General features: G+C 34.6%; 2 protein-coding genes across 48 annotated transcripts in view; one reads left to right on the forward strand and one right to left on the reverse strand.

Moving 5' to 3' along the window:
• Window positions 1-26,638, forward strand: part of TEX9 (testis expressed 9) — a 216,173-nt gene that overhangs the window by 180,739 nt on the left and 8,796 nt on the right. For 29 of the 43 annotated variants that reach the window (XM_024349015.3, XM_063795045.1, XM_063795029.1 and 26 more), the window contains 2 exons: window positions 3,236-3,370; window positions 3,962-5,746. The exons of 2 other annotated variants lie outside the window; for them this stretch is intronic. In XM_024349015.3, coding sequence (XP_024204783.2) covers window positions 3,236-3,370; window positions 3,962-4,039 — 213 coding nt within the window. In that variant the 3' untranslated portion in view covers window positions 4,040-5,746. Of the gene's footprint in view, window positions 1-3,235; window positions 3,371-3,961; window positions 5,747-8,763; window positions 9,004-11,366; window positions 12,306-21,266; window positions 22,444-26,638 lie in introns of those variants that run through there. 12 more of the 43 variants (XM_063795016.1, XM_063795024.1, XM_009429184.5 and 9 more) reach the window with 8 other exon arrangements.
• Window positions 4,400-26,638, reverse strand: part of MNS1 (meiosis specific nuclear structural 1) — a 199,022-nt gene continuing 176,783 nt past the window's right edge. For 4 of the 5 annotated variants that reach the window (XM_063793990.1, XM_063793992.1, XM_063793991.1 and 1 more), the window contains 7 exons: window positions 22,437-22,539; window positions 20,040-20,269; window positions 19,233-19,449; window positions 19,025-19,132; window positions 9,731-9,988; window positions 6,965-7,090; window positions 4,400-4,792 (listed from right to left, as the gene is read on the reverse strand). In XM_063793990.1, the coding sequence (XP_063650060.1) occupies window positions 4,700-4,792; window positions 6,965-7,090; window positions 9,731-9,988; window positions 19,025-19,132; window positions 19,233-19,449; window positions 20,040-20,269; window positions 22,437-22,539 (1,135 nt within the window). In that variant the 3' untranslated portion in view covers window positions 4,400-4,699. 5 annotated transcript variants of the gene reach the window in all.

Raw genomic sequence — 26,638 nt, forward strand, 5'->3', positions numbered from 1 at the left:
GTTGCATGTAGATAGCATATAGTTGGATTTTGGTTTTTAAAAATCCATTCTTCCATTCAATTTATTTTGGTTAGGGAGTTTTGTCCATTTACATTTAAAGTTTTTGGGAGGTCTGTTGCTATTTGTTCACAATTTTCTGTATGTCTTGAGGACTTTCAGCCACTCATTTCCTTCCTTATTGCCTTATTGTTTAGTTGATTTTGTGTAATGATGCAACTTCAATCGTATATAAAGACTCTACTCCTTTTCAGCCCCTCCCCTACCTTGTGTTATTGTTGTCACAAATTACATCTTTAGGTTATGTACCCATTAACAAAGATTTATAGTATTTTTTATGCTTTTGTCTTTTAAATTCAAAAAGAATGAAAAGTGAAAGAATTCAAAGTGAAAGAATGAAAAGTGAAAGAATGAAAAGTGAGTTGTCAACCAAAATTAAAATAATACAGGCCTTTATATTTGTCCAAATATTTACATTTACTGGGGAATTTCATATTTGCATACAGCTTTGAATTATTGTCTAGTATCCTTTTGTTTCAACTTGAAGGATTTTCTTTAGGATTTTGTAGGGAAAATACAGTGGTAATGAAGTTCCTCAGCTCTTATCTAGGAATGTCTTAATTTCTTTTTCATTTTTGAAGGACACTTTGCTGGATGTAGTATTCTTCTAGGTTTTTTTCTTTCAGCCCTTTAAATATATCATCCTACTGACTTCTGGCCTGTAAAGTTTCTGCTGAAAAATGTGCTGATAATCTTACAGATGCTCCCTTGCATGTGATGAGCCATTTTGTCTTGTTGCTGTCAAGATTTTCTCTTTGTCTGACACTCGACTGATTAAAATGTGTCTTGCTGTGGGTCTCTGGGTTTATCCTACTTGGAGTTCATGGAGCTTTTTGTATTTGTGTATCCATTTCTTTCCTTAAATTTGGCCATTTTTCAGCTATTACTTCTTCAAATAAGTTACTTGTCTCCTTTTCTATCTAAGATTACGCTAATATACATATTGGCCCACTTGATGGTCTCCCTTAGCTGCTGTTCACTTTTCTTCATTCTTTTACTTTTGGCTCCTCTGACCTGCTCATTTCAAATGACCTGTCTGAAAGCTCACTCATTCTTTCTTATACCTGTACAGCTCTGCTGTTGAACCCTTCAAGTGAATTTTTCCATTCAGTTACTGTATTTTTCAGCTTTGGAATTTGTTTGTTTGGTTCTTTTTTGTAATTTTTGTTGATAGTCTCATTTTATTAATATATAGGTACCCTGATTTCATTTAGTTGTCAATATTCTCCTTCCGCTCATGGAGCATATTTATGGCAGTTATTTTAAAGTCCTTGTCAAATAAGTGAGAAGCCTTTGTTTCTTTAGGATACACTTCTGGATATTAATTTTGTTCCTTTAATATGGTCCATGTTTCCCTGTTTCTTTGAATGCTTTGTGATCTTACATTGAAAAACGGGTGTTTGAAAAAACAGCCACTTCTCCCAGTCTTGCAGACTGGCTGCATGCAAGCAAAGACCTTCACTAATCAGCATGGTGTAAAGTCTTGAGGTCCTCTCAAACCTTTCTGGGGATGTGTCTTTCCTGGGCCTGTGTGTTTTAATTCCAGTTTTCCATACACACGGCTTCTTTTAAATGTCCTAATTACCTAAAAATCTCACTACTTCTTCTCACAGATTTAGATGCTGTATTGTATTCCTCTGCCCATAATTTTTTGCCACCAGGTTCCTGCAGTTCTGTGGACTCACTGCACCTCTCACATTCAGTGGTACCAACCACCTGTTTCCGCAGCTTCCAACCTGATATCCAAATGATGCAGCTGTTCCCATCAGTACTGAGTCAGGCAAGACAGATAGCAGTCCCTCAGGCAGGCCCCAGAAAAGCCAGAATGTTGCAAGCAAGTCTACTCTTTTCCTTCCATTCCAAGGGAAGAACTGGGAATTGGGTGGCTTCTTCCTGACTGTGCTGTGCCAGGGAGGATGTGGGTAAAGGGTGAGCAAAACACCATGACATTTCCTACTGCTTTGAGTATGGCCTTTTCTTAGTTAGGCAGTCTCTTGGTTGCTGCTGCTGACTGATTGATTGGTTTCTAGAGCTCTCCCAAAGCTATTTATTTTGGTCTGTGTATCATATAGTCAGTCTTTTAATGGGGAAGCAAAGGCCTGGAGCTTCCTAATCCACCATTTTGCTGACAACACTCTATCTTTTAAAGAGGTGTTTTTTTTTTTTTGAAAAGGTATATATATATATATATATATATATATACACACACACACACACACACACGTATGTATACATAAGATTACACATTACTATTTCTGTTTTTTTTCTCCATCTTTTTTATGTGTGTGTACAGAGATTCACATTTCCTTCTGGTATCATTTTTCCTTTTGTATGAATGACTTCCTTTAACATTTCAAGTATAGATCTTCCTATACGTAATGATTTCTACTGACCCTTTTTCTGCTTTGCCCAAATTGCTAAAGAGCTTATCCAGTCCATTTTTACCAAGATTACAAACTTGGTCTCCCGCTTGTCATGGGAAGTGGGTAAATTCTCTGCTTAGCTAAAGGCCACAGCCATTTCCTTTCACAGGTACCTAGGAGTCTCACCCTCTAAATGGTATTTAGATGTCTGCCAAGCATTTGAGGGAAATAAGTATGCATGTTTTGAGGGCTCTGTTTTTCTAGAATTTTGTACCACCTTGGCAGCCCTGCTCTGTGACTCCTCAGTCCAATAAGACTACTACTTTTTGCTTGAGGTCTTACCTCTGTGAACCCACGAACTGGAAAGTGCTTTTAGAAGAAGCTAGTTGAATGTGGATCTCAACCAGTATTTCTGCTCTTTCAAGGATCATATCGCTTCCAGTTTCTACTTATTATTGATTACTCATCTACACCTTCAAATATATTTTTAAACGTTTTTAAAATATGTTTTCAAATATATTTTTGAAAATTCATAAATCCAGAGTTTATGTTGGTTCAATACAAGCTACTTTGCCATTACTGGAATTAGAACTGAGTTATTTTAAAAACATTTTTTAAAAATGGGAAATACCTGAGCATGACTAAAAGCTATCAAATTCCAGTAATTCGATAATGGAAAGCAATTTTTATCTACAAAAATTTTATATTTCAGTTTAAGAAAGTACTTTTTATTACTGTTGTGATGATAGTCTATAATTCTTTCCATTGAGAGGCTGTATATTAAAAATATATGGCACTTTTTTTCCCTTTTGTAGGACATAGCAAATGAAGAACACAAAAAAATTGAAGTGTTAAAATCAGAAAACAAGAAGCTAGAAAAACAAAAAGGAGAATTAATGATAGGGTTCAAGAAACAGTTAAAATTAATTGATGTTTTAAAAAGGCAAAAGGTGAGTCTATCATTAAAGTTAAATCATCATATTATTTGTAACTTTCTTACTAAAAAATTTAGCATTTTTCACTTTAGGTATGTTTTTGACATCTTTACGCATGCATACATACATACATTTATAGTGAGATATATGTGTCATCTAAGCAAGTGGATATTTTCACATAAGTAAGTTAGTGTAGAAAATGGGACTGGAAAATACAGTATAGGTACTTCTCAACTACAGAAAGTACCAAATTAAAGAATGACTATTAGGGGACTGTTTGCCTCTTCAAACCTTAGAGTGAACATCACTTCCAAACCACTATTGCTGCTTTCTCTAAAAATTCATAGTTCTGACACTTTCCTTCTTTGCAAAGGTCAGGTATTTACAATATTATAGAATTATTATTATCTTAAAAGTAAGTTGGTTCAATACTACTGTTGGACAATACCATTTCAAATATCATGCTTATTGGAATTAAGAGTATACATTCCTACAACAGAACTTATATTCTGACAATATATTATCCACACATTTTTACAAACTTCCTGTTGTTTGGTGGCCTACTCTTAATACTAAATCAGACAATATTGATTTTTTTTTTAACAGATGCATATTGAAGCTGCCAAGATGCTATCTTTCACTGAGGAGGAATTTATGAAAGCACTTGAATGGGGAAATTCATAAGTGATCTACTTCAGTTAGTCTCTATGACAGTATGTGATGGATACCCATTTTACTTATTGTAGTGGTTTGAATTATTTTTATTCTTCAGAAGTAATATATTTGATTATGAAATCAAAATAATTTCAAAGAATTCCCTTTTTAGATTTAGGAGATTAGCTATTAGCTCTTTTTGAGTTGTTTTTTAAGTTCTTACTTAGCGTGACAATTAAGCACATCAGATAATAAAATTCTTGACTCTTTTCATTTATAATTCTCCTCCCTTACAGTAGACCAAAAAAGATGCTTTAAAAGAAAATTCCAAATATTTATTTCCCTGGCTAAATCAAGTAAGTAAAGTTCGTAAACACAGACAGAAGGCAGTTCACTTTGGGGTAGAGTTCTGTATTAGTCAAGGTAAATATACTGTCTTGAGGATGGGGATGCAAACAGTGCTCTGTAGTGTTGTAGAAATCGGATTTTGAAATTATCAGTACAAAAATAACAGCTTGATTAAAATTAATTTGTATCTGATAATTGTTTACAAGTTATGAAATTCAGTGATGATTTACAAAATCCAAATAGACAATGGATACCTAATGCCACTGAACTGTAAAACAAAAGTTATGCTGACATCTAGTGGTAACATACAAAAAATCTATGCTTTACCCAATTTTGATGATATCATTTCTCTTCACAAATTTCACTCCTTTGTTGATATACTTTCCTGAACTCTTCACCAAGCAGATCAATATCATCCTCTTTTTCAAATACTCCCTACGAGAAAAATATTTTGTGGGTTACTTTTGAATACCAGAATATTTCACTAAATGCTTTTAAGACTGACAGACATAAGATTAGTAAAGTTATCTCCAAGGTAATGAAATCTATTTAACAGATTAATGAAACTTTAAAAAAATCAATACTTTTCAAAAAATAAGACTTTACATATATATTGAATATTCCTAGACTGACCCAATTTTCTGATTTATCAGATCTAGTGTAGGAGCTTTTCATAGGAATCTGAGCTCTTCTACAAGTTCTACTGCTTGGATTACCTAGATAGGAAGGCACTTCATCTATACTGTATCCTACCCTTTTCTTTAAATAGCTCTATAATATGATATAATGGTGAGCTTCAGTAGATTCATGCATGGGATTAGTTCTTCATGCCTCAGTTCTATGGCTAATCAGCAAACAGTCAATCTTGCAGAAAAGAATCCAGGTTTGGAGTTAAGCCATTTAAGCAAACCCTTTGGAATTCTTCACTGTTCTATTTTTCTTTTCCCCTACAGTATACTGCAAAAGGCTCTTTAAAACAAAATTAAATATTTACTTAAATTGCAATCTAAAGAATTTTAGGGATAACTGAAGTCATTTGGCGCCATTAGGACCTAAAGGATAAAGGTCATTTTTGGATATCAAGTTTATTAATCCCTCCTGCTGCCTCCACAATTATTTCCTCTACAAAAATATCAAATCCCAAAGAAAGACATTCCTACAATTTATAATTTATTTTATGAAATGTATTAATTACATATGGATTTTATCATTAATACATCATTTTGTATTCCTTAATCCTTTCTAACCAATTAGACTATCAAGTCCTGTGGCCAGGCAGTAATTACCTATATATCTTTTTCCTTCCTTAGCACCAGAGTGAATATAATAAAATAAATATGCACTTGATTCTACTGAATAAAATATGAAATGGCATTTCTATAGCTGAAAGATGGTGATCTTATTTATATGAGTCTAGATGTTTATGTGGCCTATGAAACTGTTATTACTTTTTTAAGACAAGACGGGGTCTCACTCTGTTGCCCAGGCTGGAGTGCAGTGGCAAGATCATGGGTCACTGCAGCTTCAACTTTCCAGGCTCAAGCAATCTTCCAACCTCAGCCTCCAGAGTATCTGGGACTACAGGCGTGCATCACCACATCCAGTTAACTTTTTATTTTTTGTAGCAATGGCATCTCCCCATGTTTCCCAGGCTGGTCTTGAACTCCTGGGCTCAGGTGATCCTCCTGCCTCAGCCTCCCAAAGTGCTGGGATTATAGGCATGAGTCACCATGCCCAGCCAGTTACTATTTTATTTGAAGTCACAGTGTGTCTCAGGTATACATTAAAATTCACTATCTTCTGGAATTCTAAAAATCAAATTTAACTAGTTATAACTTCCTACTGTAGAGCAGATCTGTCTCAAGCTCAGTTCAACCATGTGCCTATTACTGGTGTTACCAGTGACAATGTTTTCATACACATTCTCATCTTTGGCATGTAAGTACTACAGTTCTAGGGTAGTCTCAAGCTCAGTTCAACCATGTGCCTATTACTGGTGTTACCAGTGACAATGTTTTCATACACATTCTCATCTTTGGCATGTAAGTACTACAGTTGTTCTAGGATAGCTTTAGATTTCCTACACTAAAAGGGGAGAAAAGAAACTCTAAAATACAAACTCAGGCCAGGTGTGGTGGCCCACCCAGCACTTTGGGAGGCTGAGGCAGATGGATCACCTGAGGCCAAGAGTTCAAGACAAGCCTGGCCAACATAGCAAAATCCTGTCCTTACCAAAAATACAAAAATTAGCTGGGTGTGGTGGCAAACGCCTGTAATCCCAGCTACTCAGGAGGCTGAAGCAGGAGAATCACCGGGAGGTAGAGGTTGCAGTAAGCTGACATCTTGCCACTGCACTCCAGCCTGGGCGATAAATAAGGTACAAATTCAGTAAATCAAGCTCATACATCTAATAATGTGCTAAGACCAATCATTTTAGATATACTGAAATGGGCCCAGAGAGGTTCAGTGCCTGGACAGGAGGATCCCATTGCTGCTTCATAACCGAGCAAGAAGTGAGCAAAACCTAGGCACTCTAAAATCCAAATACCATGTTTTTTTCACTATTACAGGTCATGAAGATTACAACTTGAGATAAATCTCACTTACTTTAGGGAGATAGCCTAGTAAGTTTGTAGCATGCTCTTTAAGAAGTTTTAGCCTTTCTTCTTCAATAATTGCATTAATAAATCCTTGCCGCCTTTGCTGCACCTGCCACTCTTCTAGTTCACGTTGCTGGAAATGCAGATCAAATTTTGTTATCACAAAGTACATTAATATTATACAAAGTTTTCAAATAAAACTACTCATGCAATGAATTAGATAAAATTGATGAACTATTTATGACACTAAGTTCAAAAGATTCTAGATAATATATATTTTTAAAATATATACTTTATGTCTGTACACATATCTATGTATTTTTTACTGTCATTATTCCTTTAAAATTACAAGGAGGCAAACAAATATTTTCAGGAAAGTGTCTTCATTACCAAGGGAAAAAATATTCAAAGGAGTGACTGCCTAATACAGTAAATATTTACTGAATGCTTACCATATACCAGATGCTGAAGAGTTTACAGTGTAAAACAAAAAATAGTGAATAAAGAAGATCAGAAATATCTAAAGGATATTTTCATATATATATATAAAGATGATATGAAGCATGAGAATTCCACTAGTATTTCTTAGGAAAGAGCTCACTCTTAAATAATCACATCAAAATTCTGGGCCATATAGAAAAGATGACTTGAACTACGTGAAAGAACAGTAATCTACTAAGCCACTGTTAATTTGAGACTGTACTTGCATTCAAACCTAATTCTATCTTAATTCATCCATTCCTTATAAAGAGGAGATACAGGAAAGTTCTGTAATGTTACAGGGGAAAGCAAACTTGATACATTTTTGTCCAATGGTAGAGTCTACTTTGGGCTAATGCAGATTTTCCTAAGAAGGATCTGGCAGGCCACATTCAATGTTTATCCTAAAAAGAAAAATTTATAGTAAATTAAATTGTTTAGGCAGTTACGAAATCAACTTATCCATTTAGGACAAATTCTGAATAGCTTTGGTGTAGGAAACTACCTCCTGGGAAGTTTCAGATTTTGTCTGACCATATGATTTTCGTAGAGGTAGACAGAATTACAGATACCTATTTAGGAATGTCTCTGAAATCCAAAAAACATGGTTAGACCTTATAGGATTGTATAATGAGTTTCATCACGAAGATCTGTCCTTGACTTGGGGCCAGAACAAAAATGTTGCCCAATCAAACGGACAAAACTAAGCCGACAGCTTCATATTGGGAACATTTATAAGTCTTTAAAAATTAAGACAAAAATTATTTGTATAAGTATCTATGCATTAGGTGGCTTTTTCTGATTTCCATTTAGTTTTTAGTCTGATTTCTAGTTAGTTGTCTTGCTAACTTTTCCAGGAGCTTTCTCCTATCCAAGTACTAACCAGGCCTGATCCTGCTTAGCTTCTGAGAACAGATGAGCTCCAGTCTGAAATATAACAGCACTTGTATTCCCATGAGTTTCTCATATTTGAAACATCTGCATTATTTTGACTCCCACTTTGTATAGTTTTAAAAGAAGTCATGTAAGTCTCACTTAGTCTTCCTTAAATTCTTCTCTTCCTACCGATTTTCAAAACACCTACATATTATCCATTTGGTTCTTAAACCACAAAATCTAGTGAGACAATATAAGTATTTAGTTTTACGGATGAGACATAAATAAATCAATGTATCCAAAGCCAAAAACTTCATTCCCTCTCCAACACTTAAATCTACATTTCCAACTAGTAATCTTCCCCTGGGCCACCAAATCATTTTGGGTGGACAAAATAGAATTATTTGCCCCCTCAAAATCTATTTCTTTTCCTCTATACTCTTTCCTTAGGATGTCACCCAGTCACCCATTAAAGATGGAAGTGATACATGGACACAGGGAGAGGAACATCACACACCAGGGCCTGTCGAGGGGTGGGGGAGACAAGGGGAAGGGAGAGCATTAGGACAAATACCTAATGCATGCAGGGCTTAAAACCTAGATGACGGGTTGATAGGTGCAGCAAACCACCATGGCACATGTATACCTGTGTAACAAACCTGCATGTTCTGCACATGCATCCTGGAACTTAAAATAAAAATATTAAAAAAATAATTAAAAAGATGGAATGACAGTATTATTTATTAGTGGTAGCCTTAAGTCTTCTCTCACCCTAGATCTCACTGGTCACCAAGCCCCATCAATTCCGTATCCTTAACATCTCTCGGGTGGATCCCTTATCCATTTGCATGGGTTTCACCACTTGTCACTGGGATTATTATAATAACTTACTTACTGATCTCCCTATCTCCGAGCTTACTCATCTCTTATCTACCTTCAATGCTCTCACTTGAATCGTCTTTCAAAGTGCAGATCTTAATATACAGCTTTTCAATCTTCAGTGGCTTCCCTTAGAAAAGCCCACCTTCTTAAAATAGCATGCAGGGTGTTCATGATCTGTTTCTCTCTCTGCCATACCAAAACATCCATAGCTCTATAACCTATTATCACATGTACATGACATATTTATAATTATTTTTTATATATTTTTCTTAACCAAGACCATAAATTCATAAGTGACATGGACTTAGTTTTATTTACCTTTTATGTTCTCAATACCAACCAGTGTTTAGCACATAGAAAGCATCAATAAATATTTTCTAGAAGCAAAAATGGTCAGAAAATTTATATATATATATTAGTAAACATACTAACATTGTCTGGCATATAAAGCTTCTCAGTAAATGTTTAGTGGATGATAGATGAGCTATTGCTGTTTAATGATAATGACCAAAAAAACCCCACAACTTTTTCTTACTTTGTCTGCAAGGAATTGTTGGCGACGCTCTTCAATAAGTTTTTCCACAGCCCTCCTGTGTTCCAGCTGCTTCATTCTTTGTTTCTGAGCATTCATTAATTCTATTCGATCATCCTCAGCAAATTTAGCTAGCATAGTTTTTCTAAAGTTCTCCTCTTCCTCTTTTGCAGCCTGTAGCACTAATTCCTTCAAGGCCATTTGTTCTTCAAAATCTTGCTTCATCTCTTTTTGCTTTCTCAATTTCTTTTCTGCTTCTTCCTAAACAATACAGCTGAAAGTTAATTTAGTAACTATTTCCTTACACCAGATTTATAAGGAAGAGTGATAGAGTTTGGTTAAATTTAGTATTACAATATGAAATCATACAAACTGAAAAAGTAAGGCTTTTCATGATAACTTTGTCCATCCCTTTAAAACTAGCTGGATAAAGAATATGCTTACATTTGGATTGTTTTCTGTTACTCATGAACAAATTTTAATTTATATTTACCATCTTGTTTCTCTACTCAGAATTAACATGTAACTGCTTTGAAAAGAGCTGTTACAAAAGCCTTTTTTGCACACCTGAGTTTATTCATCTAAAGTCTATGGTAACTATGAATCATTCTAGAATCTTGCTTACAAAAGCTGTCCAAACCACCCATAAGTATTTTTCAGTTTCCAACTTCCTCCTCAGAATCAAAGCTGCACTTACCCATCTCTAGTCTTCTAATATTCCCTTCATTCTCCAAAATTCTCTAAAATTTAAAAACAATTATCTAGCAATGACAATCAGTACTTCTTTAGGGAAATTCAAATATAGTTGGAACAGTTAAGTCCTTTCCTATAAGCTTTTATTTTCTGAACATTATGAAAAATTTCATACATACTAAAAAATATAATTTTACAATGGTCACTCACTTCTAAATAATTCATGGGCCAAAGAGGGAATGCCAAGGAAAATAAATACATTGTAGTTAATAAAAGTGAGACAGCAAAATTTGTGAGATGCTGCTAAAGCAGTTCTGAGAAACATTTATAGCACTAAATGGATACATTTAGGAAAATGTATATATATAGCACTAAATGCATGTATGTAGGAAAAGTCTCAAATCGATAATCTAAGCCCCCACTTCAAGAACCTATAAAAAGAACTGTAAAGTAAACCCAAAATATGCAGAAGGAAAAACATAATAAAACTGTAGAAATCAATGGAATTAAAAATAGAAAATAGACAATTATTGGTGAAACAAAAGGCTGGTTCTTAAAAATTATCAGTGAAATGGACAGACCTTTAACAAGGCTGACCAAGAAAAAAAAATGAATGAATAAACAAATAACTAATATCAGGAATAAAACATAGGATATCACTAGAGACCCTACAGACATCAAAAGGATAATACAGGAATACTACAAATTATTATACACACATAAATTTGGCAACTTAGATGAAATGGATCACTTCCTTGAGAAACACAAGCTACCAAAACTCACCAAATATGAAATAAGGTAATCTGAATAGTCCTATCACTATTAAGGAGATTGAATTAATAACTTAAAATTCCTCCAAAATAAAACCCCAAGTCAGGATGGTTTCACTAGAAAATTCTATCAAATATTTAAAAAATTAACACGAATTCTACACAATCTCTTCCAGAAAACAGAAGAGGAGGAAACATATCCCCATTCATTTTATGAAGATAGTATTACCCCGCTACCAATATAAAAAATTACAGACCAATATTCCTCGTGAATATGGATGCACAAATCCTTAACCCAATATTAGAAAAATAGATCATACATTAAAAGAATTATTCACCATGACCAAGTAGTGTTTATTACAGGGATGCAAGACTGGTTCAATACTCATAAATCAATGTAATATACTTGGTTAAAGAAGAAAAAGTCATAATCATATCAGTAGAAAAAAGTGTTTAACCAAGGATATCCAGGAATTGAACTCAGTTCTGCACCAAGCAGACCTAATAGACATCTACAGAACTCTCCAGCCCAAATCAACAGAATATACATTCTTCTCAGCACCACACTGCACTTATTCCAAAGTTGACCACATAGTTGGAAGTAAAGAACTCCTCAGCAAATGTAAAAGAACAGAAATTATAACAAACTGTCTCTCAGACCACAGTGCAATCGAACTACAATTCAGGATTAAGAAACTCACTCAAAACCGCTCAGCTACATGGAAAGTGAACAACCTGCTCCTGAATGACTACTGGGTACATAACGAAATGAAGGCAGAAATAAAGATGTTCTTTGAAACCAATGAGAACAAAGAGACAACATACCAGAATCTCTGGGACACATTTAAAGCAGTGTGTAGAGGGAAATTTATAGCACTAAATGCCCACAAGAAAAACCAGGAAAGATCTAAAATTGACACCCTAACATCACAATTAAAAGAACCAGAGAACCAAGAGCAAACACATTCAAAAGCTAGCAGAAGGCAAGAAATAACTAAGATCAGAGCAGAACTGAAGGAGATAGAGACACAAAAAACCCTTCAAAAAATCAGTGAATCCAGGAGCTGGTTTTCTGAGAAGATCAACAAAATTGATAGACCGCTAGCAAGACTCATAACAAAGAAAAGAGAGAAGAATCAAATAGACGCAATAAAAAATGATAAAGGGGATATCACCACAGATCCAACGGAAATACTACCATCAGAGAATACTATAAACACCTCTACACAAATAAACTAGAAAATCTAGAAGAAATGGATAAATTCCTGGACACATACACCCTCCCAAGACTAAGCTGGGAAGAAGTTGAATCCCTGAATAGACCAATAACAGGCTCTGAAATTGAGGCAATAATTAATAGCCTACCAACGAAAAAATGTCCAGGACCAGATGGATTCACAGCCGAATTCTACCAGAGGTACAAGGAGGAGCTGGTACCATTCCTTCTGAAACTATTCTAATCAATAGAAAAAGAGGGAATCCTCCCTAACTCATTTTATGAGGCCAGCAGCATCCTGATACTTTGGTCGTCTGTCATCCTGACAGAGACACAACAAAAAAAAGAGAATTTAAGACCAATATCCCTGATGAACATTGATGCAAAACTCCGCAATAAAATACTGGCAAACCAAATCCAGCAGCACATCAAAAAGCTTATCCACCATGATCAAGTGGGCTTCATCCCTGGAAGGCAAGGCTATTTCAACATACACAAATCAATAAACGTAATCCAGCATATAAACAGAACCAATGACAAAAAACACATGATTATCTCAATAGATGCAAAAAAGGCCCTTGACAAAATTCAACAGCCCTTCATGCTAAAAACTCTCAATAAATTAGGTGTTGATGGGACATATCTCAAAATAATAAGAGCTATTTATGACAAACCCACAGCCAATATCATACTGAATGGGCAAAAACTGGAAGCATTCCCTTTGAAAACTGGCACAAGACAGGGATGCCCTCTCTCACCACTCCTATTCAACATAGTGTTGGAAGTTCTGGCCAGGGCAGTCAGGCAGGAGAAAGAAAGAAAGGGTATTCAATTAGGAAAAGAGGAAGTCAAATTGTCCTTGTTTGCAGATGACATGATTGTATATTTAGAAAACCCCACTGTCTCAGCCCCAAATCTCCTTAAGCTGATAAGCAACTTCAGCAAAGTCTCAGGATACAAAATCAATGTACAAAAATCACAAGCATTCTTATACACCAATAACAGACAAACAGAGAGCCAAATCATGAGTGAACTCGATTCACAATTGCTTCAAAGAGAATCAAATACCTAGGAATCCAACTTACAAGGGATGTGAAGGACCTCTTCAAGGAGAACTGCAAACCACTGCTCAACGAAATAAAAGATGACAAACAAATGGAAGAACATTCCATGCTCATGGATAGGAAGAATCAATATCGTGAAAATGGCCATACTGCCCAAGGTAATTTATAGATTCAATGCCATCCACATCAAGCTACCAATGACTTTCTTCACAGAATTGGAAAAAACTACTTTAAAATTCATATGGAACCAAAAAAGGGGCCACATTGCCAAGACAATCCTAAGCCAAAAGAACAAAGCTGGAGGCATCACGCTACCTGAATTCAAACTATACTATAAGGCTACAGTAACCAAAACAGCATGGTACTGCTACCAAAACAGAGATATAGACCAATGGAACAGAACAGAGCCCTCAGAAATAGTACCACACATCTACAACCATCTGCTCTTTTTTTTTGTTACAAAAAAGACAGGTTTGTTACAAACCTGACAAAAACAAGCAATAGGGAAAGGAGTCCCTGTTTAATAAATGGTGCTGGGAAAACTGGCTAGCCATAGGTAGAAAGCTGAAACTGGATCCCTTCCTTACACCTTATACAAAAATTAATTCAGGATGGATTAAAAACTTACATGTTAGACCTAAAACCATAAAAACCCTAGAAGAAAACCTAGGCAATACCATTCAGGACATAGGCATGGGCAAGGATTTCATGTCTAAAACACCAAAAGCAATGGCAACAAAAGCCAAAATTGACAAATGGGATCTAATTAAACTAAAGAGCTTCTGCACAGCAAAAGAAACTACCATCAGAGTGAACAGCCAACCTACGGAATGGGAGAAAATTTTTGCAATCTACCCATCTGACCAAGGGGTAATATCCAGAATCTAAAAAGAACTCAAATTTACCAGAAAAAATCAAACAACCCCATCAAAAAGTGGGCGAAGGATATGAATAGACACTTCTCAAAAGAAGACATTTATGCAGCCAACAGACAAGAACAGGAAAGGTGATGTCTACTCTCATCACTCTTCTTCAACATAGCACTAGCCAGTGGTGCTGGAAATTTTAGCCAGCATGTAAGGTAAGGAAAGGAAGTAAAAAGTATACAGATCAGAAAGGAAGAAACAGCCTGTAGCTCTGGGCAGAAGACATGCCTGACTATGTAGGGAAAAAAAATCCTACAGCTAACAAGTGAATTCAGCAAGGTTGTGAGATACAAGATAAACACAAAAATATCAATTCACTAGCAACGAGTACATGGACACCAAAATAAAAGCTAACATTCCATTTACAATTGCTCAAAAAATGAAACACTTAGATGTAACAAAACACGTACAGGATTTGTATGCTGAAACTAGAGAATCCTGATGAAAAAATTCAAAGATCTAAATAAAGGGAGAGCCAAATTGTGTTCATGAACTTAATATAGTGAATTTATCAATTCTCCCCAAACTGATATTCAAATTTAATTCAATACCTATCAAAATCCCAGCAAAAAATATTTATAGAGACAAGATTCTTCAAAAATTCATATGGAAAGGCAAAGGAACTAGAATAGCTAAAAAAAAATTTTAAGACTTGCCATATAGCTGCAGTATTCAAAACTGTAGTATTGGTGGAGGGATGGATACATAGACCAACAGAACAAAATAGAGAGCACAGGAATAGACCCATACAAACATGCCAACTGTGTTTTAAGAAAGGTGCAAAAGCAATTCAATGTTGGAGAAACAGCCATTTCAACAAATGGTGTGGAACAATTGAACTAAATCCAATGGCAAAAACTGTATTTAAGTCTCATCGTTTGTACCAAAAATTAACTCAAAACAGATCACAGACTGAAATGTAAAATGGAAAAGCAAAAAAAAAAAAAAAAAAAAACCCAAACAAAACACACACACACACACACACACACACACACACCTTTAGGAAAAAAAAAAAGGAGAAATTCTTCAATAACTAGGCGAAGAGTTTCTAGAGTTGACACCGAAAGCATGATCCATAAAAAGAAAAACTGATAAACTGAACTTCATAGAAATGGAGAACATTTGCTCTAAGAAAAATCGTGCTCTAATATCATGTTAAAAGGATGAGAAGATAAAGCTACAGACTAGAAGAAAATATTTGCAAACCACCCACCTGACAAAGGACTAGTATCTAGAATATATGAAGAACTCTCAAAACCCAACAATAAATGAACAAACAACCCAATTAGAGAATCAGCAAAAGACATGAAGAACTATTTCATCAAAGAGGATCTTACACCAAAGAGGACAGCAAATAAGCACATGAAAAGATGTTCAGCATCATTAGTCATCAGGAAAATGCAAAATAAAACTACAAGGTATCACTACATGGATATTTAAAAGTGGCTAAAATAAAAAATTGTTGAGCTTCTGAGGACAGAGGAGAAAAAAATTAAAAAATATACTGTGGCAACACCAAATGCTGGTGAGAATGCAGACAGACTGCGTAACTCATGTATTTCTGATGGGAATGTTAAATGCTACAGCTGTTCTAGAAATCACTTTGGCAGTCTGTTACACAGCTAACATGCAGTTACCACAAAACCCAGCTAATACAATCTTGAGCATTTATTGCAGAGAAATGAAAATTGATGTTTATACAAAAACCTTTACCTGAATGTTTACAGCAGATTTACTCATCAGAGCTAAATATTAGAAGCATTCCAAATGCCCTTTAATGGGCAAATGGTCAAATAAAATGGTATATACATGCCAATGGAATATTACTCAGCAAAAAAAGGGAACAAATGATCAATACAAGCAACTTGGATGAATTTCCAGGAAATTATGCTGAATAAAAAAAGCCAACTTGAAAAAGTTACATATTGTTTGATATCATTTATATAACATTCCTGAGGCACATACTTTTTAATTTATAATTAAAGGTTTATCCATGTTTTAGCATGATCAGTCTGTCATTCTTTTAATAGCTGAATAACATTTTATTACATGGATATACTATATTTTGTTTATCCATCAGACATTTGGGTTATTTCTACTTTTGGGTTATTTATACTTTTAGACTATTGTGAATAATGCTGCATAAACATTTGTGTATGTGTTTGGGTAGACACAGGCTCATTAATTTTTAACCATTCTTTTTTCTAATATATGCATTTAAAGATATAAACTTTCCTCTAAGCACTGCATTAACTGCACGTCATATATTTTGGAATGCTGTTTTTTGAATCATTTAGTTTGAAATATTTTTCTAATTTCCAATATTATTTATTCCCCTTTTCTCATTGCTTATTTAGAAATATATTGTTTAATTATAATATATTTAAGGAGTCTGCAGGTATATTTTCATTACTGATTTTTAATTTAATTCCACTGTAGTCAGAAAACATATCTGGTATTATTTAAAACCTTGAAAATTTATTGAGACTTCCTTTATGTCCTAGAATATGATCTATCTCGGTGAAGGTTCCATGTTTGAATGGAATTTGTGTTCTGCTGTTGTTGGGTGGAGTATTCTCTAAATGTCAGGTCAAGTTTATTGATATTGCTTTCAATACGATATCCTGCGGTTCTGACTACTTAGTCTATAGATTAATGAGAACTGTGCATTGAAATACCATTCTGGACATAGGACCTGGCAAAGATTTCATGATGAAGACTCAAAAAGCAATTGTAACAAAAACAAAAATTGACAAGTGGGACCTAGTTAAACTAAAGAGTTTCTTCACAGGAAATGAAGTTATCAACAGAATAAACAGACAACCTACAGAATGGGAGAAAATATTTGCGAACTATGCATCTGACAAAGGTCTAATATCCATAATATCTAAGGAACGTAAACAAATTAACAACCCTATTTAAAAAATAGGCTGGCCAGGCACGGTGGCTCACACCTCTAATCCCAGCACTTTGGGAGGCCAAGGCAGGTGGATCATGAGGTCAGGAGATCGAGACCATCCTGGCTAACACGGTGAAACCCCATCTCTACTAAAAATACAAAAGAAAAAAATTAGCCGGGCATGGTGGCGGGTGCCTGTAGTCCCAGCTACTTGGGAGGCTGAGGCAGGAGAATGGCGTGAACCCGGGAGGCATAGCTTGCAGTGAGCCGAGATCACGCCACTGCACTCCAACCTGGGCGACAGAGCGAGACTCCCATCTCAAAAAATAATAATAAAATAAAATAAATAAATAAAAAGAAAAAATAGGCTAAGTACATGAACAGACACCTCTCGAAAAATGATATATATGTAGCCAACAAGCATATGAAAAAGTGCTCAATATCACTAATCATTAGAGAAATGCAAACCAAAACCACAATGAGATACTATCTCACATCAGTCAGAATGGCTATTAAAGTCACAAAAGAATGGATGCTGACAAGGTTGTGGAGAAAAAGGAATGCTTATACACTGTTGGTGGGAATGTAAACTAGTTCAACCACTGTGAAAAGCACTGTGGCGACTCCCCAAAAAATGAAAACAGAATTACCATTTGATTGCTGGGTTTATACCCAATGGGATTGCTGGGTATATACCCAAAGGAATATAAATCATTTTACCATAATGACACATGCATGTGTGTATTTATAGCAGCACTATTCACAATGGCAAAGATATGGAATCCACCTAGATATCCATCAATGGTGGACTGGATAAATAAAATGTGGTACATCTACACCACGGAATACTACACAGCCATAAAAAAGAACAAAATCACATCCTTTGCGTCAACATGGATGGAGCTGGAGGCCATTAGCCTATGCTAATTAATGCAGGGATAGAAAACCAAATACTACATGTCTTCACGTAAAGTAAGAGCTAAATATTGAGTACACGTGGACACAAAGAAGGAAAACAGACACTGGGGCCTACTTGAGGGTAGAGATAGGAGGAGGGTGAGGATCAATAAACTACCTATCGAGTACTATGCTCATTACTTGGGTGACAAAATAATGTTACACCAAATCCCCATGACCCACAAATTTACCCCTGTAACAAACCAGCACATGTACCTCCTGAACCTAAAGTAAAAGTTGGAAAGAGAAAAAGAAAAAAAAAAAAATCTTGAACTCTGATTGTGGATTTGCCTCTTTCTCCTTTCAGTTTTTGTCAGTTTTGCTTCATGTATTGTGAAGCTTTATTATTTAGGTTCACACGCCTTTAGGACTATTACATCTTCTAGATGAATTTACTGTATTATCATGAATTGCTTGTCCTGAAGTTGACTTTGTCTCATATTAACGTAGCAACTCCCACCTACTTTTGACTAGTGTCTGTATGTTACATATCTTTCACCATTCTTTTGCTTTTAAAGTATGTATCTTCATTTTTAAATTGTGATTACAGACAACATAGTTGCATCATGCTTTTTATGGTAAGTTTATAAATTGATGCCTGAGTCTATCTTTTTAGCCAGCTTGAAAATTTCTGTCTTTTAACTGTAGTATACCATTTACATATAATGTAATTACCAGTATGGTTGGATTTAAATGTACTATCTCTTTTCTGCTTCATCTCAAAATTATATTCTTCTCTATGTTAATCATTCTTTCCATTTCTGAAACTTACTTTTAGCTTGCTCTTATATATTTCAGCTTGTTCTTCCTGGTATAATTCTTGTCGCACTTGTTCCAAATCTTCACGTTGCCGCAGCATTTCTTCTAATTTCTGTGTCAACTATTAAATTTTTTTAAAAACATAAATATTTATAGGATCCAAATTCTGTAACTAATATTTCAGAATTTTACTAGTGTTAAAGAAGTGGTTATTTTAATACCGCATTCTGAAGCTGTAGTCTTTTCTCCTCATTTTCTTGAACTTTTGCCATCCGATCTTCTTCTCTTTGCTGCTGCATGTTAGCAAACTCTATGATTTTTCTGTTTTCTTCTTCCATCTCCTCACGTTTCTTTTTTCTCCAGAGAGCCTGCTCTTTCTGAAACTCTTCTATATACCTTCGCATTGCATTCATTTTTTCTAACTTTTGTTGTTTTTCCCTGAAAAGCAATAACAAGTACAGATTTATAGTAAACAATAAAATATAAAAAAGTAATTTCATTTTGTTCATCATAATGTACAGAAAAACACCATAGTTTTTTTCATTCGTGCATGCAACAAACATTTTGAATGCTTACTGTGTGCTAAATATAATGCCAGGTATGAATTTTTCTTTGGGTAGAATACTGTGATAGTCTCCTCTAACCTATTAATGAAGTTTTATGCATCTTATTTCATAAAGGCTACAATCTGTTAACATTAGCTTTGCAGCACTCTATACTTAAGCTGTCTACCAAAAAAATTTATCAGAATACATGTCCTCTGACATATGATATGGGCATATATAAGAAAAACAAAGGTTTAGGTCATTCAATCACTTCAGCATTTATTAATCATCAGATAATTCATTTATTAATTATGCTAACGGAGATGAGAAGGAGTTGGTCCCGATTTATGTTTTCATAGCTAGTATTTATTGAGCACTTACTATGTATTAGGCACTGTTCTAGCTGCTTCAGTTCCTCACAACAAACCTATGATAAATCTAAAGTAAACATTTAGACATGTAAGAAAGTTAGGATAAACTTACAACTGATCTTCTTCATAGATCTTCCTAACAATTTCATCAATCATGAGTTTCTCTTTTAGCAGCTGCTCATAAGCTTCCTGCTTTTTTTTTTCTTGTTCTTCAAGTTGTTTCTCTAAGTCAAGATAGTACTGTGCTTTCGCTTTGTTTCGTTTGTCTTCTGCAGCATTCTCTTCCTTTATTATTCTCTTGTGTTCTTCCATCATGGTTTTGGCTATTTCAGCATCACGTTTCTGTTATTAAAACAAAACTGATCTTCCCATTTTCAAATTTGAACATAGTACGATAGTATATTTTACACCAATGTTATTGAATATTATAAAGTCTTTTACATAAAATAAATTTTTTCATCTGTCTAGGTTAAAAAGCAAAAGTAAGTTATTATTACCTGAAGGGTGTGAATAATAAGTCAGACCCTAAAGCAGCTTTCCTATCCCTTCAAGTAGCTCTCTCAGGACAATACCTGATAAGGATTATTAATAACTCCACATTCAAAAAACAATGAATACAATTGTAAGTAGTTTCTTAATAACTATTTAGCTGCTAAAGCAGTCATTATCTTATTATTCTATATATAAAATGAGCTAGGCAATTTTCATCGTTTTTAGCTTCATTGTTTATCAGCTGCTATTTAAAGATGGTACTGCCTCTTTCTTCCAGGTCTGCTATTAAATGGCTTTGAGCAGCTCTTAAGTTTCTTCTAGCCTAAACTTTCTTTCCTGCCATTGGCCCTTGACGTTTCCCCTTTCTGATTTATTAAAGGCCCTTTATCTGAAAAGAATCACAGATGCTACTGTGCCTATTTTCTACAGCTTTTAATTCACTCAAGACCATTCCCATTGTCAAGAGACAATCTTTCTTCTTGGATGGGTTAAACCCCTTATTTCTTTTGAGCATTTTTCAAATCATTTAATAAAATAAGTTTTAAATGAAATATACTGAGGCAATTTTTTAAACTACGCTTTACTTTTATGATCACATCCCGAATGATGGAATGGTCAGCAGCATCAAACATAAAGAGTAAACAGATTAAAATATGAATACTGAATGTCATTCCTGACGTCACTGAAGCCTTTAACATATACTCTGATAATATGACTTGACCAAAAATGTTTCTGATTATCTTCTTTGTACATGCTATACTAAATTCTTTATTAAAAAATGAGATGACAATAACATTTATGTGTAGATTACCACACACTTACCGAAAACAATGTTCTCATTTTACAGATAAGAAAACTAAGGCTCAGAGAAAAAGCCAAAACTAGTACTTACATGACACCTAGTCAAGTCCTAGCAGTATTCGACTTTCATTTTGTGGATCAATTTTTATTTGGAAAATAGCAGCAATTCTCGTAGGAGTCAGATTAAAACGTCTACAACTACCTTGAATAACTTCAACTATCAGGATAATTAAAACTGCAAACCACTGGACAAATAGGACATTGTTTGTGCTACTTTCTTTTTCAAAGGACAGCGCTATATGGCTTAGCAAATGAAGTCTCTCCACCTTTTCTTATCACCTGCCACACCTAAAGGTATTCCTGTTAACAGCATGCTGTGTACCCGCTAGACATTTTCTATACTAACACAATTGTACACACACAACACACACATATATGTGTCATTTATGGTATCTATTCTTAATTGATACCCATATTGCATTGCACTGGTTAAGTATTTTGATATCACCCCATAAGAGTGTGTGTGTGTGTACATATGTTTATGTGGACATACACAATAGATATGTATGTGTATATAAACATTCATATATAATTGGCCCTTCTGTTTGATAATGAGAGCTCAAGGGATGATGTGCACCCTTTTAATTATCTGTTAATTCAGTAAACCCTATTATATATTCATACAGCAAAGCACTCCTAGTGAGTATGCCTGAGATTCCTTTGCCCAAGAGTAACTCTTATCTTCAACTTGGTACCATATCAGGAGTTAGAAAAGGGGATAAAAGAAGAGATAAACATGAGAAAAAGAGATGGCTTTTATAAAACTGGAAAGTTTCCTACATAAAATTATCAAGTAGTTTACTCTTAAAAACATTTAAAAAATTAAAAATTTCATAACATTCTAAAATACACTTATCATGGTAACAATTTATACTGTACTACTTTGTCAGTGAATAATCAGTTAGAGACTATAAAGAATGCTGGGAGTTACTGAATATAGCTGGTCATTCTAAGCAGCAATGTGTTTCTGAAAGGCTCTAATATTAAAAATGAAATCACGCAGGATTTTCTACATCTTAAGGATCTGAAAATTTACAAATATTTAAGAAATCTAGCAGTGTAAATTCTTTATACAATATGACAATTTTTAAAGAAACAAGTCTAATTTTTATTTTCTAAATGAGGCTAAAAACATAATGACCAGAAACATGATTACCATTTGTTCATATTTAATGGCATCCTTTTCAGCAATCTGAGCTGCCCTTTCTTTATTCATGTAAGCTGCTTTTAATTTCTTCTCCAATTCTCTAAGCTCAATGCTGTTTAAAAAAACAAAAACAAATTTAAATGTTAGGACCATAAGAGAATGAAAACCTCACAGAAAACTGAGTAACTGTATTTTTAATTTACTCAAAGAGGGAATACAGCGGGTATTATTTTAGATCCATAGGAGAAATAATTCATTATATTTAATGGATGCCTTTAGGGCATTAGGGCTTACATTTTCTGGTTGAAAAGGACTGCTCTGTTCTATTACATTCATCTGTTTGCTTATCCTGTGTCAATACCACACTATCTCAACTGCTGTAAATTATAATACGTCTTCATATCATGGATAAGTCTCCAATTTTGGTCATCTTCTTAGAGACTGTCTTAGCCATTCTTGATACTTTCATTTCCATATACATTTTAGAATCAGCTTGTCAGACTTCACAATAAACAAAACTGGCTGTGATTGTACTGAATTCATAAATCAATTTGGAAAGTACTAATATCTTTACATTACTGAGTCTTCAATAAACATAGTATATCCTTCTAATTATTTGGTTTTTTAAAAGTCTATCGATGTTTATATCTGTGTTTTATTTTGGTAGTTTTATACTTTTCATTAGGTATTTTTCATATCCTTCTGTAGATTATTTTTCAAATCTCACTTTCTAATTGTTGATAATTTACAGAAATACAATTAATGTTTATATACTAAATTTATACCCAACAATATCACTGAATATATTTTTTAGTTTTCAGTTTTACTGATCTACAATATTCAATAAACTGAACATGTTTAAAGGATACAGTTTGATAAGTTTTTACATATGTATGCACCTGTGAAACCATCACCACAATCAAGATCATGAACACGTCCCAATCACTTCCTTATAAACCTGTGGTACCTCTCTTCTACCCCTTTATGTTCGCACTTATCCTGAGGCAAGCTAATTTGCTGTCACCTTAGGCAGTATAAATTTTCTAGAATTCATATAAATGGAATCATAGTGCAGGTACCATTTTTCTCTGGCTTCTTTCACTCAATATTTTCAAATACATCCATTTATTGCATATAGTAATTGCTTACTCCTTTTTATTGCAGGATATTATTTTAAGATTATAGATATCCACTCGCATTGCTTATCTGTTCACATGCTGATAGACATTTGAGTTGTTTCAGGTATGTGGATATTGCAAATAAAGCTGCTATGGAAATTTGAGTACCAGTTATTTGTGGTCACAGGCTTTCATTTCTCTTGGATAAATACCTAAGGTGGAATGATCAGGTCATACAGTAGATGCACGTTCAGCTTTTTAAGAAGCTGCCAAACTGTCTACTAAAGTGGTTTTAAGTTTTTATTTCAACTTTTAGATACTGGGGGTACATGTGCAGATTTGTTACATGGGAATATTGTGTGATACTGAGGTTTGGAGTACAGCTCCTGTCACCCAGGCAGTGAGCACAGAATCAAATGGGTTGTTTAACCCACTCCTCCTCCACCCTCTCGTAGTTCACAGTGTCTATTGTTCCCATATATGTCTATGTGTACTCAGTGTTTAGCTCCCACCTATAAGTGAGAATATGCAGTATTTGGTTTTCTGTTACTGCGTTAATTTGCTTAGGATAACGGCCTCCAGCTCCATCCATGTTTCTGCAAAGGACATAATTTCATTGTTTTTATGTCTGTAGAGTATTCCGTGGTATATATGTACCACATTTTCTTTACCCAATTTCCCACTGGTGGGCACCTGGATTAATTCCATGTCTTTGCTATTATGAATAGCACAGCAATAAACATATAAATGCATATGCTTTTTTTGGTAGAATGATTTGCTAATTCTTATTTTTAGATTCTTTTTTTTTTGGAGACGGAGTCTCGCTCTGTCACTCAGGCTGGAGTGCAGTGGTGTGATCTCAGCTCACTGCAAGCTCCGCCACCCAGGTTCAGGCGATTCTCCTGTGTCAGCCTCCCAGGTAGCTGGGACTACAGGTGTGTGCCACCATGCCCAGTTAATTTTTTGTATTTTGAGTACAGATGGAGTTACACCATGTTGGCTAGGCTGGTTTCAAACTCCTGACCTCAGGTGATCCACCTGCCTTGGCCTTGCAAAGTGCTGGGATTAGAGGCATGAGCCACCACACCCGGCTATTTGTAGATGCTTTTGGATGTTCTACACATACAATCATATCATCTGTGAATAATTAAATTTTTATTCCTTTAATGTCAATCCTAGCACCTGTCTTTGCTTTTTCTTGCCCTATTGCACTGATTAGTATGTATAATACAAAGATGACTAAAAGCTGTCAGAGCAGGCATCCCTCTCTTCTTCTCAGTGTCAGAGGGAAAGTGTTTAACATTTTGCTATTAAGGATAATGTTGCTGTAAGTTCCCTTTTATCCCTAGCTTGCTACACTCTTTTTATTAAATCATAGAGTGATGATTCATATCAATGGGCTTTTTCTAATCATATAATTGTTAATAGGATGAATTACATTTACTGATTTTTAAAATGTTAAACCACCTTTGCATTCCTGGAATAAATTAAATTTGGTCAGGATGATTTATCTTTCTTATACAGCACTGGATTTCATATTGACTAATATTTCAGATTACAGGAGCTAAATTCATGAGAGAGATTAGTCTACAGGTTTCTCATATCGTATTCAGGTACTGATCTGATTAAAACAAATTGGGAAGGGCTTCCTCTTTTTCTGTTCTACAGAACTACGTAAGATTGGTGTTACTTTGTCCTGAATGTTTGGTAAAATTCACCTAGCCCTGTAGGTTTATTTGTGGACAAGGTTAAATTACAGATGCAATATCTTTAAAAGTTATAGGAACATTTAGCTATTTCTTCTTGTGCCAATCAGTTTGGTAAAATGTGCTAAGAATTTATCTATTTCATCTACATTTTCAAATTTATTTTCATAAAATTGTTTGCAATATCCTCCTATGGTCCATTAAGTGTTTGTATGCTCTACAGTGATATCACATTATCCATTCCAAAAACTGGTTATTTGTGCATTCTCTTTTACTCTGTCATCCCTACCAAGGGGTCATCAATTTTATTCACCTTTTTATGGCACAGTTCTTGGCTTTATTTGTTCTACTTTATGTTTATATTCTAACTTACTCATTTCTGCTCTTATCTTTATTATTGCCTTCCTCCTACCTTCTTTTTGTAATCATTCCAGAAGAGAATTTGCAGTTTGTTTTCTAGTAATTCCAGATGGAGTTTTCCTTTCTAATATAGTTATTTCAGATTAAGACCTACCCTTGAGGAACAGCCTTAACTATATGCCACAAGTTGGTTTCTTTTTTTTCAGTCCTGTAACATTTTTTATCATGTGAAAATATATGTAACAAAAATTTGCCATCCTAACCATTTTTAAATGTACAACTCAGTGGTGTTAATTACATTCACAGTGTTCTGCAACCATCAACACTATTTCCAAAACTTTTTCATTCCCCCCAAAGAGAAATGCTGCACCTCTTAAACAATAACTCCCCATTCTTCCCTCTCCCTAACCCCTGGAATTCCTAATCTGCATTTTGTCTATTTGCCTATTCTAGATAGTTCACAAAAGTGGAATTATATAATACTTGTCCTTTTGTGTCTCGCTTACTTAACATAATGTTTTCAAGGTTCACTAATATTTTAGCATGTATCAGTGCTTCATTTTTTTTTTTTATAACTGAAGGATATTGTATAGTGTATATATACTACACTTCATTTATCCACCCATCTGATGGACATTCAGGTTGTTTCAACATTTTGGCTATTGTAAATAATGCTGCACCAAAAGTTTGTATACAAGTATCCATTTAAGTCTCACTATTGAATTTTTTGTATATTTATGCCTAGGAGTGGAATTGCTGGCTCATATGGTAATCCTTTGTTTAACTTTTTCCCATAGCACCTGCATCATTTTACATTTCTACCAGCAATTTCTGAGGGTTCCAATTTTTCCACTTTCTTGGCAATACCTATTATTTTCCACTACTTTTATTAAAATTGCCTATTAGATGTGAAACAGTTTCTTCTTATGGTTTTGATTTGCATTTCCCTAATGACACATAATGTTGAGTATATTTTCATGTACTTATCATTCACTCAACATCTTCTTTAGAGAAACGTCTAAGTTCT

The sequence above is a fragment of the Pan troglodytes genome, chromosome 16, assembly GCF_028858775.2.
Source record: "Pan troglodytes isolate AG18354 chromosome 16, NHGRI_mPanTro3-v2.0_pri, whole genome shotgun sequence".
Lineage (NCBI taxonomy): Eukaryota > Metazoa > Chordata > Mammalia > Primates > Hominidae > Pan > Pan troglodytes.